The sequence below is a fragment of the Pelophylax lessonae genome (genome assembly GCF_965119305.1).
Source record: "Pelophylax lessonae genome assembly, chromosome: 7".
NCBI lineage: Eukaryota > Metazoa > Chordata > Amphibia > Anura > Ranidae > Pelophylax > Pelophylax lessonae.
Genome location: NC_138774.1, coordinates 37883512 through 37911362, shown reverse-complemented (window position 1 = coordinate 37911362; position 27851 = coordinate 37883512). Strand labels below are relative to the sequence as shown.

At 46.8% G+C, this 27851-nt stretch overlaps 1 protein-coding gene across 1 annotated transcript in view; it reads left to right on the top strand.

The window, feature by feature from the left end:
- DAXX (death domain associated protein) overlaps positions 1-27851 on the top strand; it is a 95002-nt gene that overhangs the window by 474 nt on the left and 66677 nt on the right. The window contains exons 2-3 of the mRNA XM_082263131.1: positions 13200-13637; positions 21905-22751. Coding sequence (XP_082119257.1) covers positions 13278-13637; positions 21905-22751 — 1207 coding nt within the window. The 5' untranslated portion in view covers positions 13200-13277. The remainder of the gene's footprint in view (positions 1-13199; positions 13638-21904; positions 22752-27851) is intronic.

Sequence of the window (27851 nt, the reverse complement as noted above, 5' to 3'; positions counted from 1 at the left end):
TTTAGTATTTTTTTAATGTGTGTGTGTATATATATATATATATATATATATATATATATATATATATATATATATAGTGTGTGTGTGTATATATATATATAGTGTGTGTGTGTATATATATATATTTTTTTTCTTCCAATCTTTTTTTTTTTTTTTTTTTTGTGATTCTCAGCATTGCGTTACTTTAACGGACAATTGTGCGGTCGTGTGAACGCTGTACCTAAATAAAATTGTCCTTTTTTTCCCCAAATAATAGAGCTTTCTATTGGTGATATTTGATCAGCTGTGCAATTTTTTTTTTGCTTTTTAAACAAAAAAAGTGTCTGATTTCTGGGGAAAAAAAAAATAAAAAAAAAAAAAATATATATATATATATATATATATATATATATATAATATTTTTTTTTTACTTTCTGCTATGTAACATTCCCAAAAAAATAAAAATTTAAAAATCATTTTTTTTTCATAATTTTTCGGCCAATTAATATTCTGTGTAAAATAATGGACTTTAAAGGAAAAGACCCGCATACAGCGCTTGCTAACTATAAGTTAAATACATTTATTGTGTGAGGATATCCAATATTAGTGAAACCAAATACATAAAGGACTCGATAAAATGTAAAATCCACAGTAAAACCAGTAAAATGAAAAATTATATATCGTGAAAAAGTGATGATGTGCACAAATTATATCCCTTAGTGCATGAGTGGCTGTGACATAATTTATAAATATATCAGACAATAAATATTGCAGTATACGTAATAATACAATTCAAAAAAACATAGTAAAACAGTCCAATATTGAGTGCCTTTGTGCTCAAAAAATATTGTCCTTAGCGAGAGGTTCTTCACAATTGGATGGTGCAACTGCTGTGACTTGATTTGGCTACGGTGTCGATTCCTTCTCCCAAGTGAATGTAAGAATTGGATCACTTACCGAATGCAGTGGGTCTCATATGCCGTATGGCAGTGGTCCTCAACTCCGGTCCTCAGGGCCCACTAACAGGCCAGATTTTAAGTATTACCTTGGGGAGATGCAGACTAGAGTAATGCAATCACTGAGCACCAAATGATATCACCTGGGATGTATTTCAGTTATCTTGCAAACCTGGCCTGTTAGTGGGCCCTGAGGACCAGGGTTGGGGTCCAGGGCCGTATGGCATTAAGACCATTCACGCTTTGGTGGCCTCCTGGGCCAGAAGGTTCCCCCTTTAAGCGGTCCTATGGACTCGTATAGCTCCTATGGACTCCGGGGTACAGCATTTGTATTCTGCTACATATTTTTGGTAAAAAATAAAAAATCACAATAAGCGTATTTTGATTTGGTTAGCGAAAAAGTTATCGCTACTAGGGGAAAGATTTATAATTTTTATTTATTTATTTTTTTTAGTAGTAATGGCGTCAATCAGTGATTTTTTGTGGGGCTGCGACATTGCCGTGGATAGATCGGGCCCCTAACTGACATTTTTGACACTTTTGGGGGTACCAGTGACATTACTACAGTAATCAGTGCTAAAAATATGCACTGTTACTGTAATAATGACACTGGCAGGGAAGGGGTTATCAAAGGGTTATTTTGTAAACCTAGGGGAGTGTTTTCTACCTGTGGGGGGGGGGGGGGGCTTGTAAAATGATCATAGAGACCTGTGATCCTATATAGAAGGATCACAGGCGCTCTTTGACCATTTCAGAGAGATCAGCAGCTGACCGGTTGTTATATGAATAAAGCCGGCACACGAAAAGGCTTCTTCCAAGTAAAATTCTTTATTCTAACATGGATAGCGGTGACAACATGACAAATGCTGACGTGTTTTGGCTTTACGTCTTCCTCGGAGCATGAGAAAGGCGTAAAGCCAAAACGCGTCAGATTTTGTCATGTTGTCACCGCTATCCATGTTGGAATAATTAATTTTACTTGGAAGAAGACTTTTCGTGTGCCGGCTTTATTCACATAAAATTTGGTTTGGACGTTCAGCCTGAGCACCGACACTTAGCTCTTTATCTTCCCACAGTGCGGTGGAGGTAGGGTGAGTTATTGTTTAGCAGCTGACCGGTGTTCTCTCTCACCGGGGAGCGATTGCGGGTGCCAGGCAGCAATCAGTGCCGCCAGTCCCGTGGATCAGCATCCCCACTGCCTACTGGGGGCAGGAGCGTGCCACCAATGGCGCGTGTTCACCCCCAGGAGCGCTCCTGCGGATCGCCATACAGGTACGGCGACTCGCGCAGCTGAGCCAGCCTGCCGCTATATATATGCCGCAGGTGGTAACAGAGGATGTAAACCGTGCCCGATTTTTTTTTTTCTATTTATTTCATTAAATAACCTGCAAAGTAAAGGAATAATGTGCTACTATAGCATAGCACATTATAGAATACCTTACAACGAAGCCCTACCTGGTCTTCCTTCCGGGTTCGTGTCCTCCGGCCCTCTGACCTCACCAGGATGATGTCACAGGCTCCGGCATGGAGCTCTGAAGGGATGGCACGAGTTAAAGAGGTTGTACACCGAGAAAAAAAAAAATTCTCTTCTTTACATCCTGAAAGAGAAACACATAATGAGCTAGTATGCATCGCATACTAGCTCATTATGAAATACTTACCTTAGAACGAGCCCCCGCCGTGCCGTCCGCTTACCTGTATGACGGGCGACATGTATAGTCGCCCGTCTTCCGGGATCGCGGCATCCGGCCATCTGATTGGCCGGAGCCGCGGTGACGTCACTCCCGCGCACGCGCGCGGGAGCCGACGGTCACGGCACGGGGCTCTGAAGGAACGGCACGATCTGCCGTTCCTTCAGAGCGCATGCGCCAGTGACGTCACTGGCTGCATTAAAGGTAGATATCTCCTAAACGGTACATGTTTAGGAGATATTTACAGTACCTATAGGTAAGCCTTAATATAGGCTTACCTATAGGTACAACTTCCTGAGCAGGGTTTACTTCCTCTTTAAATGTCCCTTCAAATCGCATGCGCTGGTTACATCACCAGCTGCATGAAGTGCGAATATCTCCTAAACCTTATTGTTTAGGAGATGAGGCTTACCTGTAGGTACTATGATTATTATTAGCTCATCTGTAGGTACAAGCCCTCTGTAATATAACACCAAGTGCTCCTGTGCCTTTCTTATAGGAAAAAATATGCCAATCTGTACCCCTTAACTCTCTTCTCTGCCCCACTGACAGCACCAGTGGGCGGAGCTGAGCACTGCATCTGATGTCAGCTGGGAAAGAGAGGAGAGAGAGTGGAGCTGTCACATGATCATGTGACCCTGGGAGCCGCTCTGATATAGGTGCAGATTGCATATTATTTCTATAAGACCGGCACAAGAGCACTTAGTGTTATATTACAGAGGGGATTCGATTATTTTATAATAATTATGAGAGCAGCAGGAATGTGGGGGGGGGGGGACACTGGAGACAGAGCGGGGCTGCGGATGACCGAGACACGTATGCTGACCACGGTGTCAGGGCTCAACAGCAATGATATACCGTGGTCAGTGTTTTTTTCGCTGATACGGGGTGCCAAATTACACAGCACAAGTACTGTACTATAGAACATGCTTTAACCACTTAAGCCCCGGAAGATTTTACCCCCATTCTGACCAGGGGGTATTTTGCGATTCGGCACTGCGTGACTTTAACGGACAATTGCGCGGTCGTGCGACGCTGTACCTAAACGAATTTGGCGTCCTTTTTTTCCCACAAACAGAGCTTTCTTTTGGTGGTATTTGATCACCCGTGCAATTTTTTGATCACGCGCTATAAACAAAAAAAGAGCGTCAATTTTGCAAAAATAACAATATTTTTCACATTTTTTTATATGAAATTCCCCCAAAAAAAATGTAAAAATCAAAATTTTTTAACATTTTCGGGCCAATTTGTTTTATGCTACCTATGTTTGGTAAAAAAATCGCAAAAAGCGTATTTTGATTGGTTTGCGCAAAAGTTATCGCGTTTACTAACAAAGGGAAAGATTTTTGTCATTTTTGTTGTTTTTTTTTTTAACGCTTAATGGCGGCGATCTGCGATTTTTTTTTTTTTTTTTTTTTTTTTTTTTTTTTTTTGTGGTACTGCGACATTGCGGCGGACAGATCGGACCCTTGACTGACATTTTTGACACTTTTGGGGTTACCAGTGACATTTCTACAGTAATCAGTGCTATATATATGCACTGTTACTGTAAAAATACACTGGTAGTGAAGGGGTTAACTTTATTTGGGAGGGAGGGGCTGTGTTTGTCCCTAGGGGCGTGCTTTCTACTGTGATTGGCTGTGGCTTCAGCTGTAAGGACACTGATCAACGGATCTACATAGTAGATCCATGTGATCTGTGTCTTTGCAGCGAGGAGAATGACAGGTGGCTTGTTTACACAAGTTGCCTGACATTCTCCCTCTCCCCTGCCGATCACCGAGTGACCGGCGGACATCGGGTCCGCTGGTCACACGCGCGGGGGGGTCCGTGACCACGCGGGAGCGCGCCTCCGGGGCGCGCGCTCGCTCCCTAGACCCTCACAAGCAAGCAACGTAGCCCTACGTTAGTTTGCCTGTGAGGGGCTGACCACCGACGTAGATAGTTGTGCGGCGGTCAGCAAGTGGTTAAGGAAACCGGATTGTTTTTTTTTTTTTTAGGGTAACAAACGTTTCAAGTGTATTTTTTCCCAAAAAATTGCTTTCGAAAGACCACTGCGCAAATTCCATGTGACATAAAATATTGCAATGACCGCCATTTTATTCCCTAGGGTCTCTGCTAAAAGAATTATTTATAATGTTTGGGGGTTCTAAGTAACTTTCTTGAAAAAAAAATACTGATTTTTAACTTGTAAAAAAGGCTTAGTCTTTAAAGAGGAAGTATGCTTCCCTCTGTAACTTTTATCTATAGGTAAGCTAGAGCTGCACCAATAATCGTTAAAAAAATCGTGATCTTAAGGCTCGGTTCACACTTCTGCGATGCGGGAATGCTGCGAATATGCAGCGTGTTCCCGCATCGCATCTGCACATCTGGAAGTTCACACTGCCATATGCGATACGCTGGGGGTGTCAATTAAAGTTAACGACACCCCCAGTATGATTGCATATCGCAGTGCGATCTGACAGTTCGCACAGAATCGGATCGCACAAGTGTGAACCACTGTGCAATCCGATTTTGATACGGCTCAAAAAATGCCTCATGTGCGTCTTTGGTGCGGATGCAGTGCGAATTCAGCCATACAAAGTGTATGGCTGAAATTCGCACCGCACATCAGATCGCATGTAATTTAGGAGCAGTGCGCTCCGAATTTCGCGCGATCACCGCATCCGCACAAAAGGTCTGGTTCACATTTGTGCGATCACAGAGATCGCATGTAATTCAGAGCGCACTGCTCCTAAGATGAAATGCAATGTCTGTGTGGTGCAAATTTCAGCCATACACTTTGTATGCCTGAATTCGCACCACATCTGCACTAAACACGCACATGACCCTTTTTTTCCCCGCAGCAGAATCGGAACACATGGTGGTTCACACTAGTGCGATCCGATTCTGTGCGAACTTGCAGATCGCACTGCGATATGCGATCTCAACTGGGGGTGTCGTTAACTTTTAAATGACACCCCCTGCGTATCGCATATGGCAGTGTGAACTACCAGAGGTGCGGATGCGATGCGGGAACACGCTGTATATTCGCAGCATTCCCGCATTGCAGAAGTGTGAACCGGTATTTAGGCTATGTTCACATGTGGCTGTAGCGGATCACGGGCAGAATCACCGCGATTCTGCCCGCGATCCAGTAATCATTGCAAATCGCGGGACGCCTGTGTGTTGCCCGTGATTTGCAATGGCACCCCAAACGCTGTGCGATGTTATCAGAATTTCCGCCTGCCGAATCGCTGTAACATCACACAAACAGAATCGCGGGACGCCTGACACCCAAAAAAGGTACGAGAGCTTCTTTTGTGCGTCAGGCGTTCCGCGATTCTGTTTGTGTGATTTTACCGCAATTTGGCAGGCGGAAATCGCGACAACATCGCACAGCGTTTGGGGTGCCATTGCAAATCACGGGCAACGCACAGGCGTCCCGTGATTTGCAATGATTCCGGATCGCGGGCAGAATTGCGGTGGTTCTGCCTGTGATCCGCTACGCCCACATGTGAACGTAGCCTTAGATCAAAGGAATGAACTTCCATCTGTAAGTGAGGGCAGTTTAACCACTTAAAGACTAAGAGCCGGTTCACACTACTCCTACTTGGGACAAGTAGCGCTCCATGCTGTGCAATGGAACCGTTCTAATCAGATCGACTCAAGTCGCTTTGACTTAGAAAAAGGTTCCTGCACTACTTTTGGGCGAAGTCGGAGTGACTTGCATTGACTTCTATTATGAGAAGTCGTTTGCAAGCCGCAATGAAGTCGTGCTGCACGGGCGACTTCAAAGTCTAGTGGCCCCCCGGTGTGAACCGGCTCTAAGCCTTTTTCTGACACACGTTGCTTACAAGTTAAAATCAGTATTTTTTTGCTAGAAAATGAAGAACCCTCAAACATTTTATATATATTTTAGAGACCCTAGAGGATAAAATGGCAATCGTTGCAATCTTTTACGTCACACTGTATTTGCGGATTAGTCTTTCAAACGCCGTTTTTTGGGAAAAAATACACTTTAGTTTTTTTTTTTTAAATTAATTAAACAGTAAAGTAGGCCAATTTTTTTGTATAATGTAAAAGATGTTGCGCCCAGAATCGTGAGGGAATTGCAATCTGTATTCTAAGCAAAAAAATAGCGATTCTCATTTTATCCAGAATCGTGCAGCTCTATGGTAAGTACATATCTCCTTGACATACACCGCTTAGGAGATATTTAATTTGCGTGCAGCCAGTGACATCACTGACGCATGCACTCTGAAGGAGCGGCCGCTCCTGTCATTCCTTCAGAGCCCTGTGCTGTGAACAGCAGCTCCTGCATGCATGTGCGGGAGTGACGACGTTGCGGCTTCAGCCAATTAGGCGGCCGGAGGATGCGAACCTGGAAGGAAGATGGGTGAACATGTCGGCTGTCTCAGAGGTGAGCAGGCACCGCTGGAAGGGCTTCATTCTAAGGTAAGTATTTAATAATGAGCTAGGATGCAATGCATACTAGCTCATGTAGCCTTTGTCTTACAGGGTTTTTATTTTTTTTTTTTAAGGTTTCCAACTTCTTTATGTAGTTAATGTGTTACTAAGCCCAATACTGTAAAAAATGATCATCAGCCCCCTGCACTGCCCACAGCTTATAAGTAATCTTTGTTCAGTAAAATACTGCAGCTATATACCTTGTTAGCTGATCTGTATACAACGGTCACATAATACTCTGCATGGTCCGCCCGAGTCCCAAGTGTTCATGTGGGAGGAGATTTCACTGCCTCTTGAAAACCACTATAGCCTGTGTCCTCATGCTTTTATAGGAGGCGGATCATCCATTAACCACTTTACCCCCGCTCACTGTGCCTCTACTGCGGCAAAGTGGCTCGTTCCCGTCCAGCGACGTAGACCTACGTCGCTGGACTCCTCCCCTTGGCTCGCTCCCGCTGTATTCAGTCACAGCGGGATTTGGGCCAGGGGAGGAGCAGCGGCGATGGCCGCTGCTCTTCTCCGATCGTCGGGGACTCGAATGTGGAGATCCGCCCGCTTGTGTAAACAAAGCGGGCGGATCTCCTCAGTGACAGGCAGGGTCAGATTGCAGTGTTCAGCAGAGCTGAACCTGAGATCTGTCCCTGTGTCACTCAGTCACCTCTCCCCCACACACGTCAGTAAGCACCAGGCATACATTAACCCCTCCCTCTCCAATAAAATTAACCCCTTCCCTGCCAGTGTCATTTTACAGTAACAGTGCATATTTATAGCACTGATTACTGTAGAAATGTCACTGGTACCCCCAAAAGTGTCAAAAATGTCAGTCAAGGGTCCGATCTGTCCGCCGCAATGTCGCAGTCCCGCAAAAAAAATCGCAGATCGCCGCCATTACTCGTTAAAGAAAAAAAAAACACCAAAAATGACAAATCTTTCCCTTAGTAAACACAATAACTTTTGCGCAAACCAATCAAAATACGCTTATTGCGATTTTTTTTTTACCAAACATTTGTACCAGACAACAAATTGGCCAAAAATGTAAAAAAAATTTTGTTTTTTACATTTTTTGGGGGGGGGAATTTCATATAAAAAAAAATGTGAAAAATATTGTTGTTTTTTCAAAATTTACGCTCTTTTTTTGTTTATAGCACAAAAATAAAAATCGCACAGGTGATCAAATACCACCAAAAGAAAGCTCTGTTTGTGGGAAAAAAAGGACGTAAATTTTGTTTGGGTACGGCGTTGCACGACTGCGCAATTGTCAGTTAAAGTCGCACAGCGCTGAATCGCAAAATAGGGCCTGGACGTAAGACAGCAAAATCCTCCGGTGGTGAAGTGGTTAATCACGATGTGACATCCCACACACTGCATTCTTTTGTAGTTACTGGGCATGAAGGAGGAGGGAGGGAGGGAGTGACTGGGCTGTAATTTAGGATCTGTAAACATGCCCAACTGCAGTACAGAGCAAAGCCGCTGCTTCATGTATACGGCTCCTCCATTCACAGGCGGAGTGCATCTGATATCACTCCGCCTGTGAGCCGGTGTTCCGTGAGAATTACCTACCCCGTGAGAAAAACCTACCCTCGTCACTTCCGGCAAGGAACAGCTGAGCAGCGTAGCAGTGCGCATGCTCACAGCCCCGGATACCTAATGTAACAGCGGAAGAGCAGACTAGTGCGCATGCGCACTAGTATGAAATTATCACTGTGTTCCGTGAAAAAAACCTACCCACGCGGCGGTTACATTAAAACATCTTGGCTGCAATATGAGTCATCTCCGCTCCTGTCCCTGTGACTTCCCTCATCTCGGCTAGTAAATATAAAAGCGGCTGGCGGCTCCGTGATTTATCTTTTCATACACCCGCCGCCGCTTTTATATTTAGTAGCCGAGATGAGGGAAGTGACCGGGGTAGGAGCGGAGATCACCCATATTGCAGCACAGCTGTTTTAATGTAAACGCCGCATTACATACAGTGCCGTGCAACCGGAAGTGACAAGGGTAAGTTTTTCTCACGGGTAGGTAATTCTCACGGTACACCGGACCTATACAGGAAGTAGCGGCACCGTGCAAGTAAGGGACGGCTGAGCCACAACACGGCAGACACCACGGTAGGTTCTGCTGCAACAAAACCGGATCGGCCCGTGGATCTGGTAATGTTACAGATCCCCCGATCCAGCTATTGTATCGGCACCGATATCCGATCCTAATATCGGATCGGTGCATACCTAGTTGTAACATGACAAAATGGGGAACATTTCAAGAGATGAATACTTTTTCAAGGAACTGTGTGTATACACTGCTCAAAAAAATAAAAGGAACACTTTGAAAACACATCAGATCTCAATGAGGAAAAATATCTATACTGGTATGGACTGGGTAATGTTAGGATCTATACTGGTATGGACTGGGTAATGTGTTAGGAATGAGAGGATGTCACATCGTTAGATAGAAATTAAAATTATCATCCTATACAGGGGTTGACAAATTTTCTTTGAATCTAGGAGCCAGCTAAAAAAGTTAGGAGCCAGTTTTTTTTAAAAAAAGCTGCCCGCGCCCAGAAAAAAAAAGAAGGAAATAAATAAAAGGGAAAGAAATGGAAAGAAGGGAAGGGGGGGGGGGTGAGAGAGAAGGGGAGAGAGGGTGGGAGGGGGAGAGAGGGTGGGAGATGGAGGGTGGGAGAGAGTGAAAGTCCCAGGCAGATGTGTATATGTACAGCTCTATGGTGTGTACAGAAGAATTCTCCAGAAGTGTGGCACTCCCCCCACCTCCACCTTCCTCCTATACACTCAGAAAATGGCCTGCTCTGCCCCCCCACATACATGTCTATGCATTTTAAAGCACATTTCTAGAGTGTATATAACAATGTGCAATGTATGGATTGTGTGCTGATTTTTAATGCGGATTCATTTGTTTATTTTCCCTGCTTAGTAGGGAGAAGAAACAGGCGCTCCGAGCGGAAGTGGGAGCAGGTACCTGTCAAAACTAGGTACCCGCTCCCCCCCCCCCCCCCAAAAATGACATGCCAAATGTGGCATGTCAGGGGGTTAGGACTATTTAAAGCGGAAGTTCCACTTTTGGGTGGAACTCCGCTTTAAACAGGCAGTGATGTATGGGTACACTGCAGGTCTTGTAGTTACAGCCCTGTTGCAGTATATGTACTGCGGCAGGTGGGCAAGTGGTTAATTACCAATGGTATTTGTAAAATGCAGCATGAAGGGGGTTAATGTATTGCCACTGGTCACTAATGCATTAGTGACCAGTGTCGGAAAATTAACCCCTTTGTGCTGCATTAGTGGCAGTGTTTATAAACCCCTACATGCTGCAGCATAAATGAACACTGATACTAATGCCACTAATGCAGCACAAAGGGGTTCATTTTCTGACACTGGTCACTAATGCATTAGTGACCAGTGGCAATACATTAACCCCCTCATGCTGCATATTACCATTGGTAATTATATAACCTCTGGGCCAATTCTGACATTTCTCTCATACATGTAAAAATCATGGTGTTTTATTATTTTAGTAATTGGTTTAAGCAGATGCTTTCACAAACAGGTAACGGCTTGTTTACATCAGACTAAAACCGGAAGTGATGGGATCCCTTCTGCTGCCGCCTGTAAAAGTAATCCAGTGGCTGTATAGCTGCTAGGGTCACTTTTACATAAAACAGAATCGCCAGCTGAAGTTAAAGATACCAGGGGCAGCGTTCAGCCGCATTACAAATAAATGCTCCAAATTTGTTCAGAAAAGAATATACTGGCACTGCCTCACAGTGAGTAGCAGTGTTATCAGGCTGCTGTGCTTGCTCCTTCAATTGGCCATAGGCTTTCCTATGGGGTCTATTGGACAGGCAACCCAACAACCAACTGAAGGAGCACATAAGGTGGGTAAAGACAGCTGTTCACAGGGGTGTACAGATAAGTATGCCTATGTGCATGAGGCCTTTGAGTATACATACTCTAATCCCGTGGTGCCCAACCTTTAACCCTTTCATACTTTGTTCAACCCTGGAGGCCTCTGAAGACATAATTTTGTGTTTCCCTGTTTATAGTAGTAATTTATAGCCGCCTCATATAATGTTTCCCATCTATCGCTGTCTCTTTAGGTGATTGTAAAGTTTTTTTTTCCCATAAAAATAACAAACATGTTATACTTGCCTCCTCTGTGCAGTTGGTTTTGCACAGAGCAGCCATGATCCCCCTCCTCTCTGATCTCTCTTCTGTGATCCTGGCCCCTCCCTCCTGTCCATTCAGACATGGAGCCCCTACCTGGCCAGCCCCCCTTTTTCCCCTGACTGGCTAGATGACTGATTGAGCGCAGCAGGCACCAATGGCGCCTTTGCTGTGTCTCAGACAATCAGGAAGGAGAATCTGTCGCTTGAGACACTCATGGACATCGCTGGACAGAGAGGGACATCAGGTTAGTGTTAGGGGGGCTGCTGCACACCAAAGGCTTTTTATCTTTTTGAATAGAATGCATTAAAGAGGAAGTAAAGTCCAAAAAAAAAAATCCGAGAAAAAAAAAGGCCCTGTAAAGAGAGAGGCATAATGAGCTAGTATGCATCGCATACTAGCTCATTATGTAGTACTTACCTTAAAACGAAGCCCCCGCCGTGCCGCCACCTCAGCGACAGGACGGCGACATGTCCTGCCGTCCCGCTTCCGTGTTCGCGTCCTCCGGCCATCTGATTGGCCGGAGGCGCGATTACATCACTCCCGCGCATGCGCGCGGGAGCCGCCGTTCACGGCACTGAGCTCTGAAGGAACGGCACGGGTGGCCGTTCCCTCAGAGCGCCTGCGCCGATGACGTCATCGGCAGTTTGCGCTGTAAATATCTCCTAAACGGTGCAAGTTTGGGAGATATTTATAGCACCTATAGGTAAGCCTTAATATAGGCTTACCTATAGGTAAAAGTTATACAAGAGGGTTTACAACCTCTTTAAGATAAAACACCTTCTGACTTTACAAATCCTTTAAAGCATGTACACCGTTTACATTTCCTAAAGCATGTTCGGTCTCTGACCATGTCTTGTACCACGTCTGCAGTCTCTGACCATGTCTTGTACCGTGTCACAGGAAGCCACTGCTCCCTGTGTATGGCTCCTGCATTCACAGGCGGAGTGCATCTGATATCACTTTGCCTGTGAGCCGGACCTATACAGGAAGTAGCGGCTCCCTGCAAGTAAGGGACGGCTGAGCCGGGACTCAGCAAAACAGGATCGGCCCGTGGATCGCTTAAATTCACAGATCCAGCTATTTTGGCAGTATCGGCGCCGATATCCGATCCTAATATCGGATCAGTGCATCCCTAGTCTTTGACCATATCTTGTACCATGTCTGCAATCTCTGACCATATCTTGTACCGTGTCTGCAGTCTCTGACCATATCTTGTACCGTGTCTGCAGTCTCTGACCATGTCTTGTACCGTGTCTACAGTCTCTGACCATGTCTTGTACCGTGTCTGCAGTCTCTGACCATGTCTTGTACCGTGTCTGCAGTCTCTGACCATGTCTTGTACCGTGTCTGCAGTCTCTGACCATGTCTTGTACCGTGTCTGCAGTCTCTGACCATGTCTTGTACCGTGTCTGCAGTCTCTGACCATGTCTTGTACCGTGTCTGCAGTCTCTGACCATGTCTTGTACCGTGTCTGCAGTCTCTGACCATGTCTTGTACCGTGTCTGCAGTCTCTGACCATGTCTTGTACCGTGTCTGCAGTCTCTGACCATGTCTTGTACCGTGTCTGCAGTCTCTGACCATGTCTTGTACCGTGTCTGCAGTCTCTGACCATGTCTTGTACCGTGTCTGCAGTCTCTGACCATGCCTTGTACCGTGTCTGCAGTCTCTGACCATGCCTTGTACCGTGTCTGCAGTCTCTGACCATGCCTTGTACCGTGTCTGCAGTCTCTGACCATGCCTTGTACCGTGTCTGCAGTCTCAGCTAATGCATATTCACTGCATTCTATGTGCATCCCTTTGGGGGGCCGCACTTGAAGCTGCCCATATCAAGATTAACTACCACTGCTCTTATCCCCCTGGCTAAATGTGCCAATTTTTCAGCATGTTTATTATGAAATATACAGCAAGAAAAGCATTAAGGTGTTTTACATTTTTTTTCCTCTTTCTTTCAGGTTTGGATTGATCCTCACCTACCCTGGCCTGCCATGCTCACGCAGAACTCTCTGTCCTTGAGATTTTGAGGTGGAAAGATGGCCAAAGTGGTTGATATCATTGTGCTGGATGATGGCGATGATGATGAGGAAGTACCATCCTGTTCTCCTATAGCATCCTATTCTCCTAGAGCATCCTGTTCTCCTAAAGCATCCTGTTCTCCTAGAGCCTCATGTTCCCCTAAAGCCTCATGTTCCCCTAAAGCATCCTGCTCTCCTAGAGCATCATGTTCCCCTAAAGCATCCTGTTCTCCTAGAGCATTCGGTTCCCCTAAAGCTAAGGAAAGTCCACCTGAGGCTCCACCAGCATCTGAGCTGCAGAACAGCGAAAAGAAAGATGGCGGAAACACTCAAAACAAGACCTCGATAAGTGCAGAAAACCAAAAACTTTTTGAGGAGGTATAGCACACTTTTTTTGTCTATTCTTGGTGAGGGCCATGCCTATTTCTAGCTAGCCTTTCACCTTAGGTCAAAGCTGTGATTACTACTGTCCCACTGTCCTGTTCTCAGGCTCTTTCTTTTAAAGTGGTTGTAATGACTGAAGGTTTCTTACTTTTATGCATGAAGGTAAAAAAACCTTATGTAAGCAGCAGCTCTCTTCCCCCCCCCCCTCCCTTCCCCATTAATATTTGCCTGATCGTGATCCAGCAATGTGCATTAGAGCAGCTGCTCTCCGGGGTCTTTCCTTACTCATTGGCTGAGACACAGCAGGAGCCATTGGCTCCTACTACTGTCAATCACAGCCAGTGAGCCAATGAGGATAAGGCCGGGCTAAATGAACAGCTGCTTGCTGTGTTGCTGTGAAGGCAGTCGGCAGGAGAGAGGGGTCAGTAGCACCAACAGGGGACCCAATAAGAGGAGGGTCTGGGCTGCTCTGTGTAAAACCCATGCACAGAGCAGGTAAGTATGACATGTTTGTCATTTAAAACAAAAAAAGTCAGATTTTAATATCTTCTTAATGCATTATGTGCATTAAGGTAAAAAAACCTCTGTGCAGCTCCCACTGATACTTACCTGAGCCCAATATTGATCCAGCGATGTGTATAAGAGCAGAGGCTCTCTCCCTCATTGGCTTAGACACAGTAGTGGGAGCCATTGGTTGTCAATCACAGCCAGTAAGAAGGGGGGAGGGGCCGAGACTATGGACGCACAGCGCCAGGTCAAGAGCGAGAACCCACTAGTGCACCCATAGCAAGCAGCTTGCTATGGGGGAGGAGCCAAGAGCGCCAGCTGCAGACCTGAGAAGAGGAGGATTGAGGCTACCCCATGCAAAACCATTCAACAGAGCAGGGAAGTGTAACATGTTTGTTGTTAAAAAAAAAAAAAAAAAAATGCCTTTAGAATCGCCTTACAGAGAATGTGTTCAGGAAACCTTGACCATGAAGCGTTTACAAAAACTGATGAATTCATAATTCAACCCATTTCCTGCGAGTGCATGTAGTCATGGACACACCCAGAGGTGCATCATTGTGCTGGCCGGGGTTCAAAATACTGTTGCACAGGAGAGCACTTTCGCTATTACATGAGAGCCATTCTGTTCAGGAGTAAGCCTGATAAGAAAAGGGAGTACCCTTGACATATGACAAGCCAGAAGTCTGCTGAGTTTGAAGCGGAGTTCCACTGGCTTTTGTGTATAATAAAAGTCAGCAGCTACAAAAAGTGTAGCTGCTGACTTTTAATAAACACACACTCTATATCAAGGGGAGAACCTGCGCTAAATATAAAATGTGAAAAAATTGATGTGTACCAAATTTGATTAACATAAAAGCAGCTAAACACTGGACCTATAGAAATCCAACATAATATAAACCAAATAGTGTAGCGCTAATAAACAAAGCAAAAAATGTGTTGTGAGTGCCACACAAATCAGAAATAAACGTGCTACTTAAAAACATGAGTAATAAAGTCCAAAAACGTGAGTCCCAGAGTCCCAGAAGTGGACAGCTGTTATCCAAAGATGGAATCCCAATAGATGGTGAGGCAGGAGGGAAGACACCCGTGAGGTGATGGCTGCTTACCAAAAGATATGGGCCCCCAAATTAATGGACAGGCCACAAGAAGCTCTGTAGAGAATCAGCATTCGATCTTGCCTCCACATACACAGGGATAAGAGCATGGATCCAAAGACCAGTAATCAATCTTGATTCCAAATGCAAGAGGGCAAAGTGGTGGACTCGTATACAGCTCCAACCGTGTGTGATATCATACACATAGGAAGGAAAATTGAGGAAAACCATAGCAAAATCCATTTTAATTGATTAAAGCATTTAATAAAATTTCACTTACATGTAGGTAGACAAATACAGGCAAGACATTAAAACAGCGGCGTCCCGTAGATGTACAAACAAGCCGGCGTTCCGAGGGGCGTGGTCAGCGTGGTGTCCGGTACCGCCCTACTGGTTTCGTCATATGTGACGTCATCCGGGGCGTGGTAGACGACGTCACCTCTCGCGGGTGTCTTCCCTCCTGCCTCACCATCTATTGGGATTCCATCTTTGGATAACAGCTGTCCACTTATTATCCATTCTGGGACTCAAGTTTTTGGACTTTATTACTCATGTTTTTAAGTAGCACGTTTATTTCTGATTTGTGTGGCACTCGCAACACATTTTTTGCTTTGTTTATTAGCGCTACACTATTTGGTTTATAATAAACACACACTCACCTGTCCCACGGTCCAGCAATGCGGCCGGGGGGAGCCTTGGATATCTCTGTCTTCTCTACTTGTCGCCGGCATTTCTAGTGTGGGCACCCTGGTATGACAGCTTGCGGGTTCACAGCCGGGTGCGCACTACGCATACGCGAGTCGCACTGCGTGTCCTGAATGGACGGGCAGTTTTCTAGGACCTGTGACGTGTCCCAGAAGATTGCAGGGAGGGAGGGGGAGAGGAGAACTTCTCCCCGAGCGGCCTAGGCAGTCCGAGCGGAAGTGGGAGCGGGCACCTGTCAAAACTTTGTACCCACTCCCCCCCGGAAAAAAATGACATGCCAAATGTGGCATATCAGGAGGTCAGGACCACTTAAAGCGGAAGCTCTACGTTTGAGTGAAACCTCGCTTTAAGATATATGTAAAGTGATCCTTAAAGGAGAAGTATGGTCAAAGCACTTTTGGCTATACTTCTCCTGTAGGTCATAGAAGTGCACAGGGTTCTACACCCCTGTGACCCAGATTCAGCCGACAGTGGGCTAAAGCGTGCTGTTGGCTGATATCACAGAGCCGATCTGGGCTCTGCAAGGATCTAGATCAGAATGTTTTGAAATCCATCCAGATGCCTGACCAGCAGCTGTCTCAGACACTCAGCTCACCGCCGAAACCCTGAGCCAGCCGCTCTCGCCCCCTCCACAGCCTTACACTCCAGTGAGCACTGGAGGGGCAGAGCACAGAGCGGTCCTGAGAACTGAGCAATCAGCGGTCTTTGATTGCTCAGTTCTCAAATCAATGCTGCAGCCATTTAGGTAAGCATAAATGTTTACTGTCTTCTATTCCTGCACTACTTCTTCAAAAAAAAAAATGTGTAAGGGGATGTTCAGGAAACTGGGGGGGGGGGCGGGTGAGTTGTAATTTATGAAGATTTCACTGACAGCAATTTTGCTATGTTAGCATGAGAAGCAAAATAGAGAAATGCAGGGAAAATATACAGGAAGGATATGCAAAGTATGCAATTAACAAGGGGGTAGGAGAGAGTAAAAAACCTAGGAACAGGTGTGGGTAGGATAGAAAAAGGGGGAGGGGCAGATGGGTGCATGAGCCACTTTTCCTTCCTGGAATAAAATCTTTGTCTCGTGAACAAATGATGCATCTATGACACTTTGTTTTCCTAATCCGTCTAATGATCTCTGCTTTCTTGTTGGCAGCCTGAGCATAACAAAGAGATCTGGATCTAGATCGTCCTGTCTCTGCTAGGAGGGAGGGATCCCTTCTTCTGTTTCATCCATCTGTCTGTGTAATCTGATCTTTCTTGCACCTTGTCTATTTCACACAATATCCGTGAAAGAGACTGTGGAATGCTGGTGTTATGCTTTGCTTCGAGCAAATGACACACATGAAAGTGTTATAAAATATTTCTCACACTAAGAGGAAGCAAATGTGTGTGTATGTATGTATATATGTATATATATATATATATATAATGTGTGTATGTATGTGTGTGTGTGTGTGTGTGTGTATATGTATGTGTGTATATATATATATATATATATATATATATATATATATATATATATATATATATATATATATATATATATATATATATATAATATAATATACATTTTTTTTTTTTTTAATTAAATAAAAAAGCAGTGACCACCACAATTAATCAGGTCTTGGGGATAGAGATCCCAATGGATCCTAGACAGTGTGTGCTGGGAATACTTGACTCCAATACTCAGGATATGTTTTTTAGGGAGGCAGCAGCAAGGCCCTCTTTCAGGCTCTTATACTTAGACACTGGATTTCACGGGAAGTGGCTGGAACAGATGGGCAACATCCTAAATATGAAAAAGTCTATTTATCAGGACTCCCCTTCTAAACTTAAAATATGGGGTGGCTGGCTAGATACTCTGGGACTGGCACCAACCGATATGGTACTAGAGCAGGTAATGAGTTCGGTCCTCAGTGGCTGAAGAGGACATGAGAAACAGTGTTGTGTATACCAGGGCTCAAAATTTAAAGTGGAGTTCCGGGCACAGAAACCATTTTTCAATAAACATACCCCCGGGACAGTCAGGGCTAGCACATTCCACAATGGCTAGCCTCTGATCTGTCCCGGTTCGCACTTACCTGCAAGAAGAAATACTTATAAAATTTATTCCACAGCGCTTCCATCTCTCTTGTGGGCAGCTGAAGCCGGCGCGATCCTCTTCCGCGTCTTCTTCTGCGTCCTCTTCTCCCAGAATGCGCCTCTCGTCACTTCCGGTGCGGCGCCGCATTCCTCCACAGCTTCTGGGCATGCCCAGAAGCTGTTTAGCAGGGAATGCGGCGTCGCCCCGGAAGTGACAAGCGGGGCCGGTGCCGTCGCATTGATTCCTGGGAGCGATGACGTTCAGCTCCCAGGAATCATTGCAAGCCCGGAAGTGACGGCGGAGAGAGGGGCACAGAGGGAGGAAGTGAAGATAGGTGAGTATCTTCGATCTACAATTACAAGGTGAGTACAAAAAAAAAAAACCTAACTATCAATTCTGTTTCAGGTGAAGGTGAACTAGCAGACGGGCACAAAAAAAAAATCGATTTTGTGCCCGGAACTCCGCTTTAAAGTCCTGAGCTCCTAGCCAGGCCTTAAGAGTTACTCACCACCAGTTGCCCCACCCAACTCCTAACCTGCCCCGCCCCTAATTCCGCCCCTAAACACGCCCTCATAAATTATCTCATAAAATTACACTGTTAAATGTTTTTGCATTAATGCAGAAGTTACAAAAATAAATATTAACGTTTTCAGTGCCCATCAGTGCAGCCTCACCAATGCCCATCAAGGGTCTGGAGGGCTGAAGAGCACTAAGGGGCTGGAGGGGGGGGGGGGGGCTGAAGAGCACTGGGGGGGGCTGGAGGGGGGGCTGAAAGAGCACTGGGAGGGCTGGAGAAGGAGGCTGAAGAGCACTAATGCCTCGTACACACGCAACGATTATCGGCCGACCGATCGTCCGACTTTTGTCCAGAGTGGTGTTTTGTTGGTTGGAATGTGCTCTAGACTGCTCACAAATTTTCCTGGCCAACAAAAATCTACTTCAGAAGTGATGTCGTGCTGGTTTACTTTCCGTGTGTTTTTTCTTCTTTGAGCATGCCCAGTCTTGCTCATCAGATTTTTGTCTGCCGAAATCTGTACTGACTGACGGAAAATCGGCCGTTGTGTTGACGGCCAACAAAAATTTTATAGCCTGCACACCAGATTTTATTCGGCCGAAAATTCCCGGCCAATAATCGATGCGTGTGTACGAGGCATAAGGGGCTGGAGGGGGAGGCTGAAGAGCACTGGGGGGCAAGAGAGGGGGGGCTGAAGAGCACTGGGGGGGGCTGAAGAGCACTAAGGGGCTGGAGAGGGGGGGGGCTGTATAGCACTGGGGGGCCAGCAAAAGAAAAAAAAAGGTTGGATAGGAGGGGGATGGGGCGGGTGCATATAGAGGAATTGATCTTTCCATATTCCTCCTGCAACCGCTTAATGCCTGCAGAGAGGAGAATCGGGCATTCAGCGGTTGCAGGAGGATTATGGAAAGATCAATTCCTCTATATGCAGCCGTCCCACCGCTCCTCCTATCCAGTCACACAGGGAGGCTGCTCAATCCTCGGTTACTCACCTTCTTCCAGCCCCCAGGAGCAGATGATGACCAAGAGGAGATGATCGGCGTGAGTACCAGCTTGACACCCCCCCCCACACCCCCCATTGGTATGCCACTGCTGGCCGGATGACAGAGCGCGGATCATCCCACTGTAACAGCTTTAATTGTAATTGCCGGGCGGTCGCCGACACACAGAGCAGGAAAATTTGAGGGCTGGTGTATACTGATAGTAATGCCTAAACACGAGTTTGTATAATGTTGGTTATAGAAGCTTTTTTGCCTAGTTTTATCGTTTGTATATTACTGGTTATGTGAACGCTGTATGTAACTGTGTGTGACCTCAATAAAAAAAAAACACTTGATTTAAAAACACACACACACACACACACACTATTGGGACGCCTGCGTTTACACGCATATGAATTTTACTGGCATCCCAGTCTAAATGTAACAGTGTAAATTTGCTGTCCCCTCAAAATAACTCCACACACAGCCATTAATGTCTAAACTGCTGCCAACAAAAGTGAGTACACCCCCTAAGTGAAAATGTCCAAATTGGGCCAAAAGTGTCAAAATGTTGTGTGGCCACCATTCTTTTGCAACACTGCCTTAACCCTCTTGGGCATGGAGTTACCCAGAGCTTCACAAGTTGCCACTGGAGTCCTCTTCCACACCTCCACGACGACATCACGGAGCTGGTGGATGTTAGAGACCTTGCTCTCCTCCACCTTCCGTTTCAGGATGCCCCACAGATGCTCAATAGGGTTTAGGTCTGGAGACTTGCTTGGCCAGTCCATCACCTTTACCCTCAGCTTCTTTAGCAAGGCAGTGGTCATCTTGGAGGTGTGTTTGGGGACGTTGTCATGTTGGAATACTGCCCTGCGGCCCAGTCTCTGAAGGGAGGGGATCATTCTCTGCTTCAGTATGTCACAGTACATGTATGTTGGCATTCATGGATCCCTCAATGAACTGTAGCTCCCCAGTGTCGGCAGCACTCATGCAGCCCCAGACCATGACACTCCCACCACCATGCTTGACTGTAGGCAAGACACACTTGTCTTTGTACTCCTCACCTAGTTTCTGCCACACACGCTTGACGCCATCTGAACCAAATAAGTTTATCTTGGTCTCATCAGACCACAGGACATGGTTCCAGTAATCCATGTCCTTAGTCTGCTTGTCTTCAGCAAACTGTTTGTGGGCTTTCTTATGCATCATCTTTAGAAGAGGCTTCCTTCTGGGACGACAGCCATGCAGACCAATTTGATGCAGTGTGCGTCATCTGGTCTGAGCACTGACAGGCTGACCCCCCACCCCTTCAACCTCTGCAGCAATGCTAGCAGCACTCGTACATCTATTTCCCAAAGACAACCTCTGGATAGGACGCTGAGCACGTGCACTCAACTTCTATGGTCAACCATGGTTAGGCCTGTTCTGAGTGAAACCTGTCCTGTTACACCGCTGTAAGGTCTTGGCCACGGTGCTGCAGCTCAGTTTCAGGGGCTTGGCAATCTTATAGCCTAGATCAGGGATCCTCAAACTATGGCCCTCCAGCTGCTGCGGAACTACACCTCCCATGAGGCGTTGTAAAACTCTGACATTCACAGACCTGACTAGGCATGATGGGAATTGTAGTTCCTGAACAACTGGAGGGCCATAGTTTGAAGACCCCTGGCCTAGATCATCTTTATGTAGACTTGTAGAGCAACCATTTTTTTCTTGTTTTTTTTAGATCCTCATGAGGTGCCATGTTGAACTTCCAGTGACCAGTATGAGAGAGTGAGAGGGATAACACCAAATTTACCACACCTGCTCCCCATTCACACCTGAGACCTTGTAACACTAACGAGTCACATGACACTGGGGAGGGAAAATGGCTAATTTGGCCCAATTTGGACATTGTCACTTAGGCGTGTACTTTTGTTGCCAGCAGTTTAGACATTAATGGCTGTGTGTTGAGTTATTTTGAGGGGACAGCAAATTTACACTGTTATACAAGCTGTACACTCACTACTTTACATTGTAGCAAAGTGTCATTTCTTCAGTGTTGTCACATGAAAAGATAGAATAAAATATTTACAAAAATGTGAGGGGTGTACTCACTTTTGTGAGATACTGTATGTGTGTGTGTGTGTGTGTGTGTATGTATATATATATATATATATATATATATATATATATATATATATATATATAATTTTGTTTCCTTTTTGAACCCCCATTTACCCTGATTCACAAGACAAACTTTCAACCACTTTGCTGAAAGGGGAAAGCAATAGCTGTAAAATGGTTATAATATAAAATCCTGAGCGGTCAGCTCCTGTAGTGAGATGTTTTTCAGTTTTGTGATGGGAATTGTTGCCTCTAACATCTGCACTCTTTATCCTTTTCAGTTTGTGGACTATTGCTCCAAGTTAACCGCTGAACATCCAGAGGTAATACCCTTCCTTCAAAAATGTTACTCCAAGGCCAACCCTAGCTACCTTTCCTCTGTCGAGTTCCGCAACACGTTGGGTCGCTGTCTCACCCGTGTGCAGGGCAAGCAAACAAAGCTTTACGTTTACATCAATGAACTGTGTACTGTGCTCAAGAATCATTCCGAGAAGAAAAAAGTCACTCTGCGAACGCAAGCTGTCCTTCCACAGCGGGACAAGGTGGAAGCTGAATTCCCGAAGGAAGAGGTTGAACCTGAAATCTCAGAGGAGGTAGAAACAGAAAACACAAATGAGGAGGTAGCGGAAAAGAAAGCGGGATCCAAGCATCAGATCCGGCGCCTTGAGAACCTTTTGCGGCTTTACGCTCAGGAGATCCAGAAGCTGCAAGAGAAGGAGCTGAGTCTGGATGATTTGGATGATGAGGACTCCACATACATTCAGGAGTCAAGGCTAAAACAGAAAATGATACGCATCTATGAGAAACTCTGCGAGCTGAAGGACTGCTCCAGCCTCACTGGTCGGGTTATAGAGCAACGGATAGAGTACAAGGGCACACGATACAAGGAGGTCAATCGCCGCCTGGAAAAGTTCATCAATAAAACCAGAGATGTTTTCCCGGATTACAGCGATATCCTTAAGGTGGTCCAGAAAGCCAACGAAAGGCATAACCTGGGTCTGACACGCAAGCACGTGCAAAGCATAGCACAGGATGCTTTTCGGGACCTTGGAAACAAGCTGAAAGACCGGAGACATTTGGACTTGGTGTACAACTTCGGTTCTCACCTGACTGATACCTACAAGAGCGGTGAGTGCTTTTAGACAAGATCCTGTTAGTGTGGAAAGTTAAAAATGTTTCTTTCTCTTTTGTTCATTGACGGACAAACCTCCTGATTCTTCTTAACCATTGGGTTATACAGGAGTAGGACACTAGGCAGGAAAAAGCTTGTCTATGATTGTGGGCAGTCCCAGGGGGTATACACCCACTCTCAGCTATAGGCATTCAGTTTATTTCTGCCTTGTCAGGAGTAAGGACCTAGTTCCTTCCTGGGATCTCTTGTCCTGGCATGGTGTCAGACATCATATATATATACTGTGTGTGTGTGTATATATATATATATATATATATATATCTCCACCTGACAGGGGACTGTTTACATAATTGGAATTGCCATATTTTGGACATTTTTTTCCCCATCACTTTTTGTACTTTAGCACCATTTATTGTTTTAAAATTGGAATAAGCACCATTGCACTTTATGCACTTACCTTTATGATTTGGGTTTAGCACATGTGCACTTTATAGTTACCATTCTATGAATTGATGTCATTTATCTCTTAAAATTCAGTTTTAGCACAATTGCACTTTATGGAGATTACTTCTTATTAATTGATATTTACATGTATTTAATTTTGGATATTCACACATTGCAAGCGCTGTTTTTGGCACATTCTATTTCTCTTGGTTTTGACCTAGTGAACAGCAGCTGTTAGCTATTAATAATTATAGTTTTAGACCTAAGCGTGGGTTATAATCTTTGTACAATTTCAAGTGGACCTTGTCTGGCAAGCCACGAGTCGGCTTTTCCAGACCTGCGGACAAGGCTGCCTCTGCATGCAGGGGCACCCTCACCCGTATCTGGGGTGGGGGGGGCGTCTTCGCTGGTTTCCGGATCCATGGACCTCCCTGGTACAGGACAAGTGGGTCCTGGAAGGTATTGCCGCCAGGAAGACAAGACAGAGCTCTGTCCTAAGTAAACAATTTAGAGCTTCATCCTGTCAGTGGGCATGTGCTGGATTTTGTTTCCCTGCAAAGCCGGGCAAAATATCCATCACATCCAGGGCCGGTGCTAGACTATTTTGCGCCCTAGGCAAGACCAGCTACTTGCACCCCCCCCCTAAAAAACTGTACACATTGCCCCCCTTTAATCCTACACTCCCTACCCGAACACACTGCCCCCCATTCCTGCACACAGTGCCCCCCCATTAACGCTACACCCTCTTCCTGCATATACTCCTGTATACTCTGCACTCTTTTATCTTACACCCCTCTTCCTCTACCCACTGCTCTCCTTTAACCCTACACCTCCCTTCCTGAACACACTGCCCCCCCTTCCTGAACACACTGCCCCCCCTTCCTGAACACAGTGCCCCCGTTTAATGCTACACCCTCTTCCTGCACACGTTGCCCTCCTTTAATGCTTCACCCCCTTTAACCCTACACCCCCCCTCCTATACACACTGCCCCCCTTTAACCCTACACAACCCTTCCTGTACACACTGCCCCCCTCTCTAGAGGTGACATCCACTGGGGATGAGGAGGTGAAAGGAGAGGAATGTGGCACTGGCCATGGCTGCGCCCTAGGTGGCAGTGTGCCCTAGGCGGCTGCCTAGTTCGCCTAGTGGTAGCATCAGCCCTGACCACATTCCTTAGTAAAATCTGCACATAGTACACAAAAGCACTCACTAGGCACACATTTAACCCTTTGATAGCCCTAGATGGTTAACCCCTTCCCAGCCAGTGCCATTAGTACAGTGACAGTGCATATTTTTAGCACTGATCACTGTATTAGTATTACTGGTCCCCAAAAAGTGTCAGTGTCAAATTGTCCCCCGCAATAGATTTACCCGTTTTTTGCTATGACACTGCATTACTTTAACTGGCAATTGCATGGTCATGCAACTCTGTGCATAAATTAAATTTATGTATTTTTCCCCCCACAGATAGAGCTTTTTTTAGCTGGTATTTGATTACCAATGTGCTTTTTATCTTTCTTTTTTTTTTTTTGGCGCTCTAAACAAAAGGACAATTTTGGAAAAAAAAAAAAACATTATTTTTTACTTTCTGCTGTAAAATATATCTAATAAAAACTGATCATATTTCTTAAAAAATGTTTAGGCCAATATGTATTCTGCTACATAATTTTGGTTAAAAAAAAAAAAAAAATCCCAGTAATTGTTTAGTGATTGGTTTGCGCAAAAGTTTTACAGTCTACAAACTGGGATATATACACTAGTAATAGTAATGGGGCCAATCAGCGACTTATAGCAGGTCTGGGATCATGTGGCGGACAATCTAACACTAACTGGCGCTTTTGACATTTTGTGGGAACCAGTGACAATAATACAGTGATCAGTGCTACAAAATATGCACTGTCACTGTACTAATGACACTGGCTGGGAAGGGGATAAACCTCTAGGACGATCAAAGGGTTAACTGTGTGCCTAGCCAGTGACTTTGTTTACTGTGTGCTGCTTTTACTATGGAAACAAAATCCAGCACATCCCCATTGACAGGACGGAGCTCTGCCTTCTTTACATAGGCAGAGCTCTGTTCTGTTCTTCTTGATGATCAGTGGGTGCCGGCGGAGATCCATTGGCCAGCACCCGCTGATCAGCTTCTGCTGTGACTAATAACAGCAGAAGCGGCGCATGTGCCCCTACCTGGAAGTGCCAGATCACGTGGTAGGTCTGTGATCAGGCACAGGGGAGCCACTTTGCTGCTGTATACCGAAGTTATGCAGTTGACAAGTGGTTACGTTTAACACATTGGCACCAGCTGTATGCAAATATGCGGCCTTTTGGCGCCTGGTCCTTAGCCCCGAGTGGCCACATATTTGTATGATTTGTTGCCTATACATCTGTGCCAAGATTGTGCGCGCTCCCAACACCGTTACTGTCAGATAACCGTAAGTTCCTGATCACTAGTTGCATTTGGGATTTTTTGGACCACGTGACAGCCAAGTACTGCAGTCGCCTGATCTTAAAGCGGTTGTAAACCCTATTTAAAAAAAAAAAAAAAAACCTGCAAGACAAAGGCATAATGAGCTAGTATGCATCGCATACTAGCCCATTTTGTTTAACTTACCTTAAAACGAAGCCCCGACACGGACCCCCGGACATTGATGCGGGTGCTGCCATGATCCCTCGTCGTCTCTTCCGGGTTCGGCGGCTCCGGCGCGCTGATTGGCCGAAAGAGACGGCTCCAGCGCGCTGATTGGCCGGAGCCGCGATGACGTCACTCCCGCGCATGCGCGCGGGAGTGATTTTTCCGGCAAGCTCCCGGCAAGTTAATTGAAGGTCCCCCTGGACCTTCAGAGCGCATGCGCCGCTCGCGCGAGCGGCTGCATGCACTGTAAATATCTCCTAAACCGTGCCGGTTTAGGAGATATTATTTGTACCTACAGGTAAGCCTTATTATAGGCTTACCTGTAGGTAAAAGTGTCAAAAAGCGGGATACAACCGCTTTAAGCTGTGCCCCGCCTCTTGTCGTCATAACCCTCTTAAAGGGTCGGAGGTTAAAGCTGAACTCTGATGTAATTTGATGTAAGCAATTTTCTTCTAAATACTTTGTGTATTCTTCCTTGAATTTTGGTAAGCTTTGTGTATTCCAGATCTCTGCAGTAGTCCAGTGTGAAACCTTTTCTGTAATAAAGACTGCTCACTGCTGCTCCTCTCTCCTGCATGGTGACTGGTCTTGACTCCGCCCCTCCTGTATTTTCCTGCAGCAGACCTTAGTAGGTGGGGCCTGCTGGGTTCTCTCCCCCCAGCTCTGCTCTCTCCCCCCCCCCCCCCCAGCTCTGCGCTCTCGCCCCCCCCCCAGCTCTGCGCTCTCGCTCCCCCCCAGCTCTGCGCTCTCGCTCCCCCCCAGCTCTGCTCTCTCCCCCCCAGCTCTGCTCTCTCCCCCCCCAGCTCTGCTCTCTCCCCCCCCCCAGCTCTGCTCTCTCTCTCCCCCCCCCCCCAGCTCTGCTCTCTCTCCCCCCCCCAGCTCTGCTCTCTCTCCCCCCCCAGCTCTGCTCTCTCCCCCCCCCCCAGCTCTGCTCTCTCCCCCCCCCCAGCTCTGCTCTCTCCCCCCCCCCCCCAGCTCTGCTCTCTCTCCCCCCCCCAGCTCTGCTCTCTCTCCCCCCCCCAGCTCTGCTCTCTCTCCCCCCCCCAGCTCTGCTCTCTCTCCCCCCCCCAGCTCTGCTCTCTCTCCCCCCCCCAGCTCTGCTCTCTCTCTTCCCCCCCAGCTCTGCTCTCTCTCTTCCCCCCCAGCTCTGCTCTCTCTCTTCCCCCCCAGCTCTGCTCTCTCTCTTCCCCCCCAGCTCTGCTCTCTCTCTCCCCCCCCAGCTCTGCTCTCTCTCTTCCCCCCCAGCTCTGCTCTCTCTCTTCCCCCCCAGCTCTGCTCTCTCTCTTCCCCCCCCCCAGCTCTGCTCTCTCTCTTCCCCCCCCCAGCTCTGCTCTCTCTCTTCCCCCCCCCCAGCTCTGCTCTCTCTCTTCCCCCCCCCCCAGCTCTGCTCTCTCTCTTCCCCCCCCCCAGCTCTGCTCTCTCTCTTCCCCCCCCCCCAGCTCTGCTCTCTCTCTTCCCCCCCCCCCAGCTCTGCTCTCTCTCTTCCCCCCCCCCCCAGCTCTGCTCTCTCTCTCCCCCCCCCCCAGCTCTGCTCTCTCTCTTCCCCCCCCCCCAGCTCTGCTCTCTCTCTTCCCCCCCCCCCCAGCTCTGCTCTCTCTCTTCCCCCCCCCCCCCCAGCTCTGCTCTCTCTCTTCCCCCCCCCCCCAGCTCTGCTCTCTCTTCCCCCCCCCCAGCTCTGCTCTCTCTCTTCCCCCCCCCCCCCCAGCTCTGCTCTCTCTCTTCCCCCCCCCCCCAGCTCTGCTCTCTCTCTTCCCCCCCCCCCCCAGCTCTGCTCTCTCTCTTCCCCCCCCCCCCAGCTCTGCTCTCTCTCTTCCCCCCCCCCCCAGCTCTGCTCTCTCTCTTCCCCCCCCCCCCCCCCAGCTCTGCTCTCTCTCTTCCCCCCCCCCCCAGCTCTGCTCTCTCTCTTCCCCCCCCCCCCCCCAGCTCTGCTCTCTCTCTTCCCCCCCCCCAGCTCTGCTCTCTCTTCCCCCCCCCCCAGCTCTGCTCTCTCTTCCCCCCCCCCCCAGCTCTGCTCTCTCT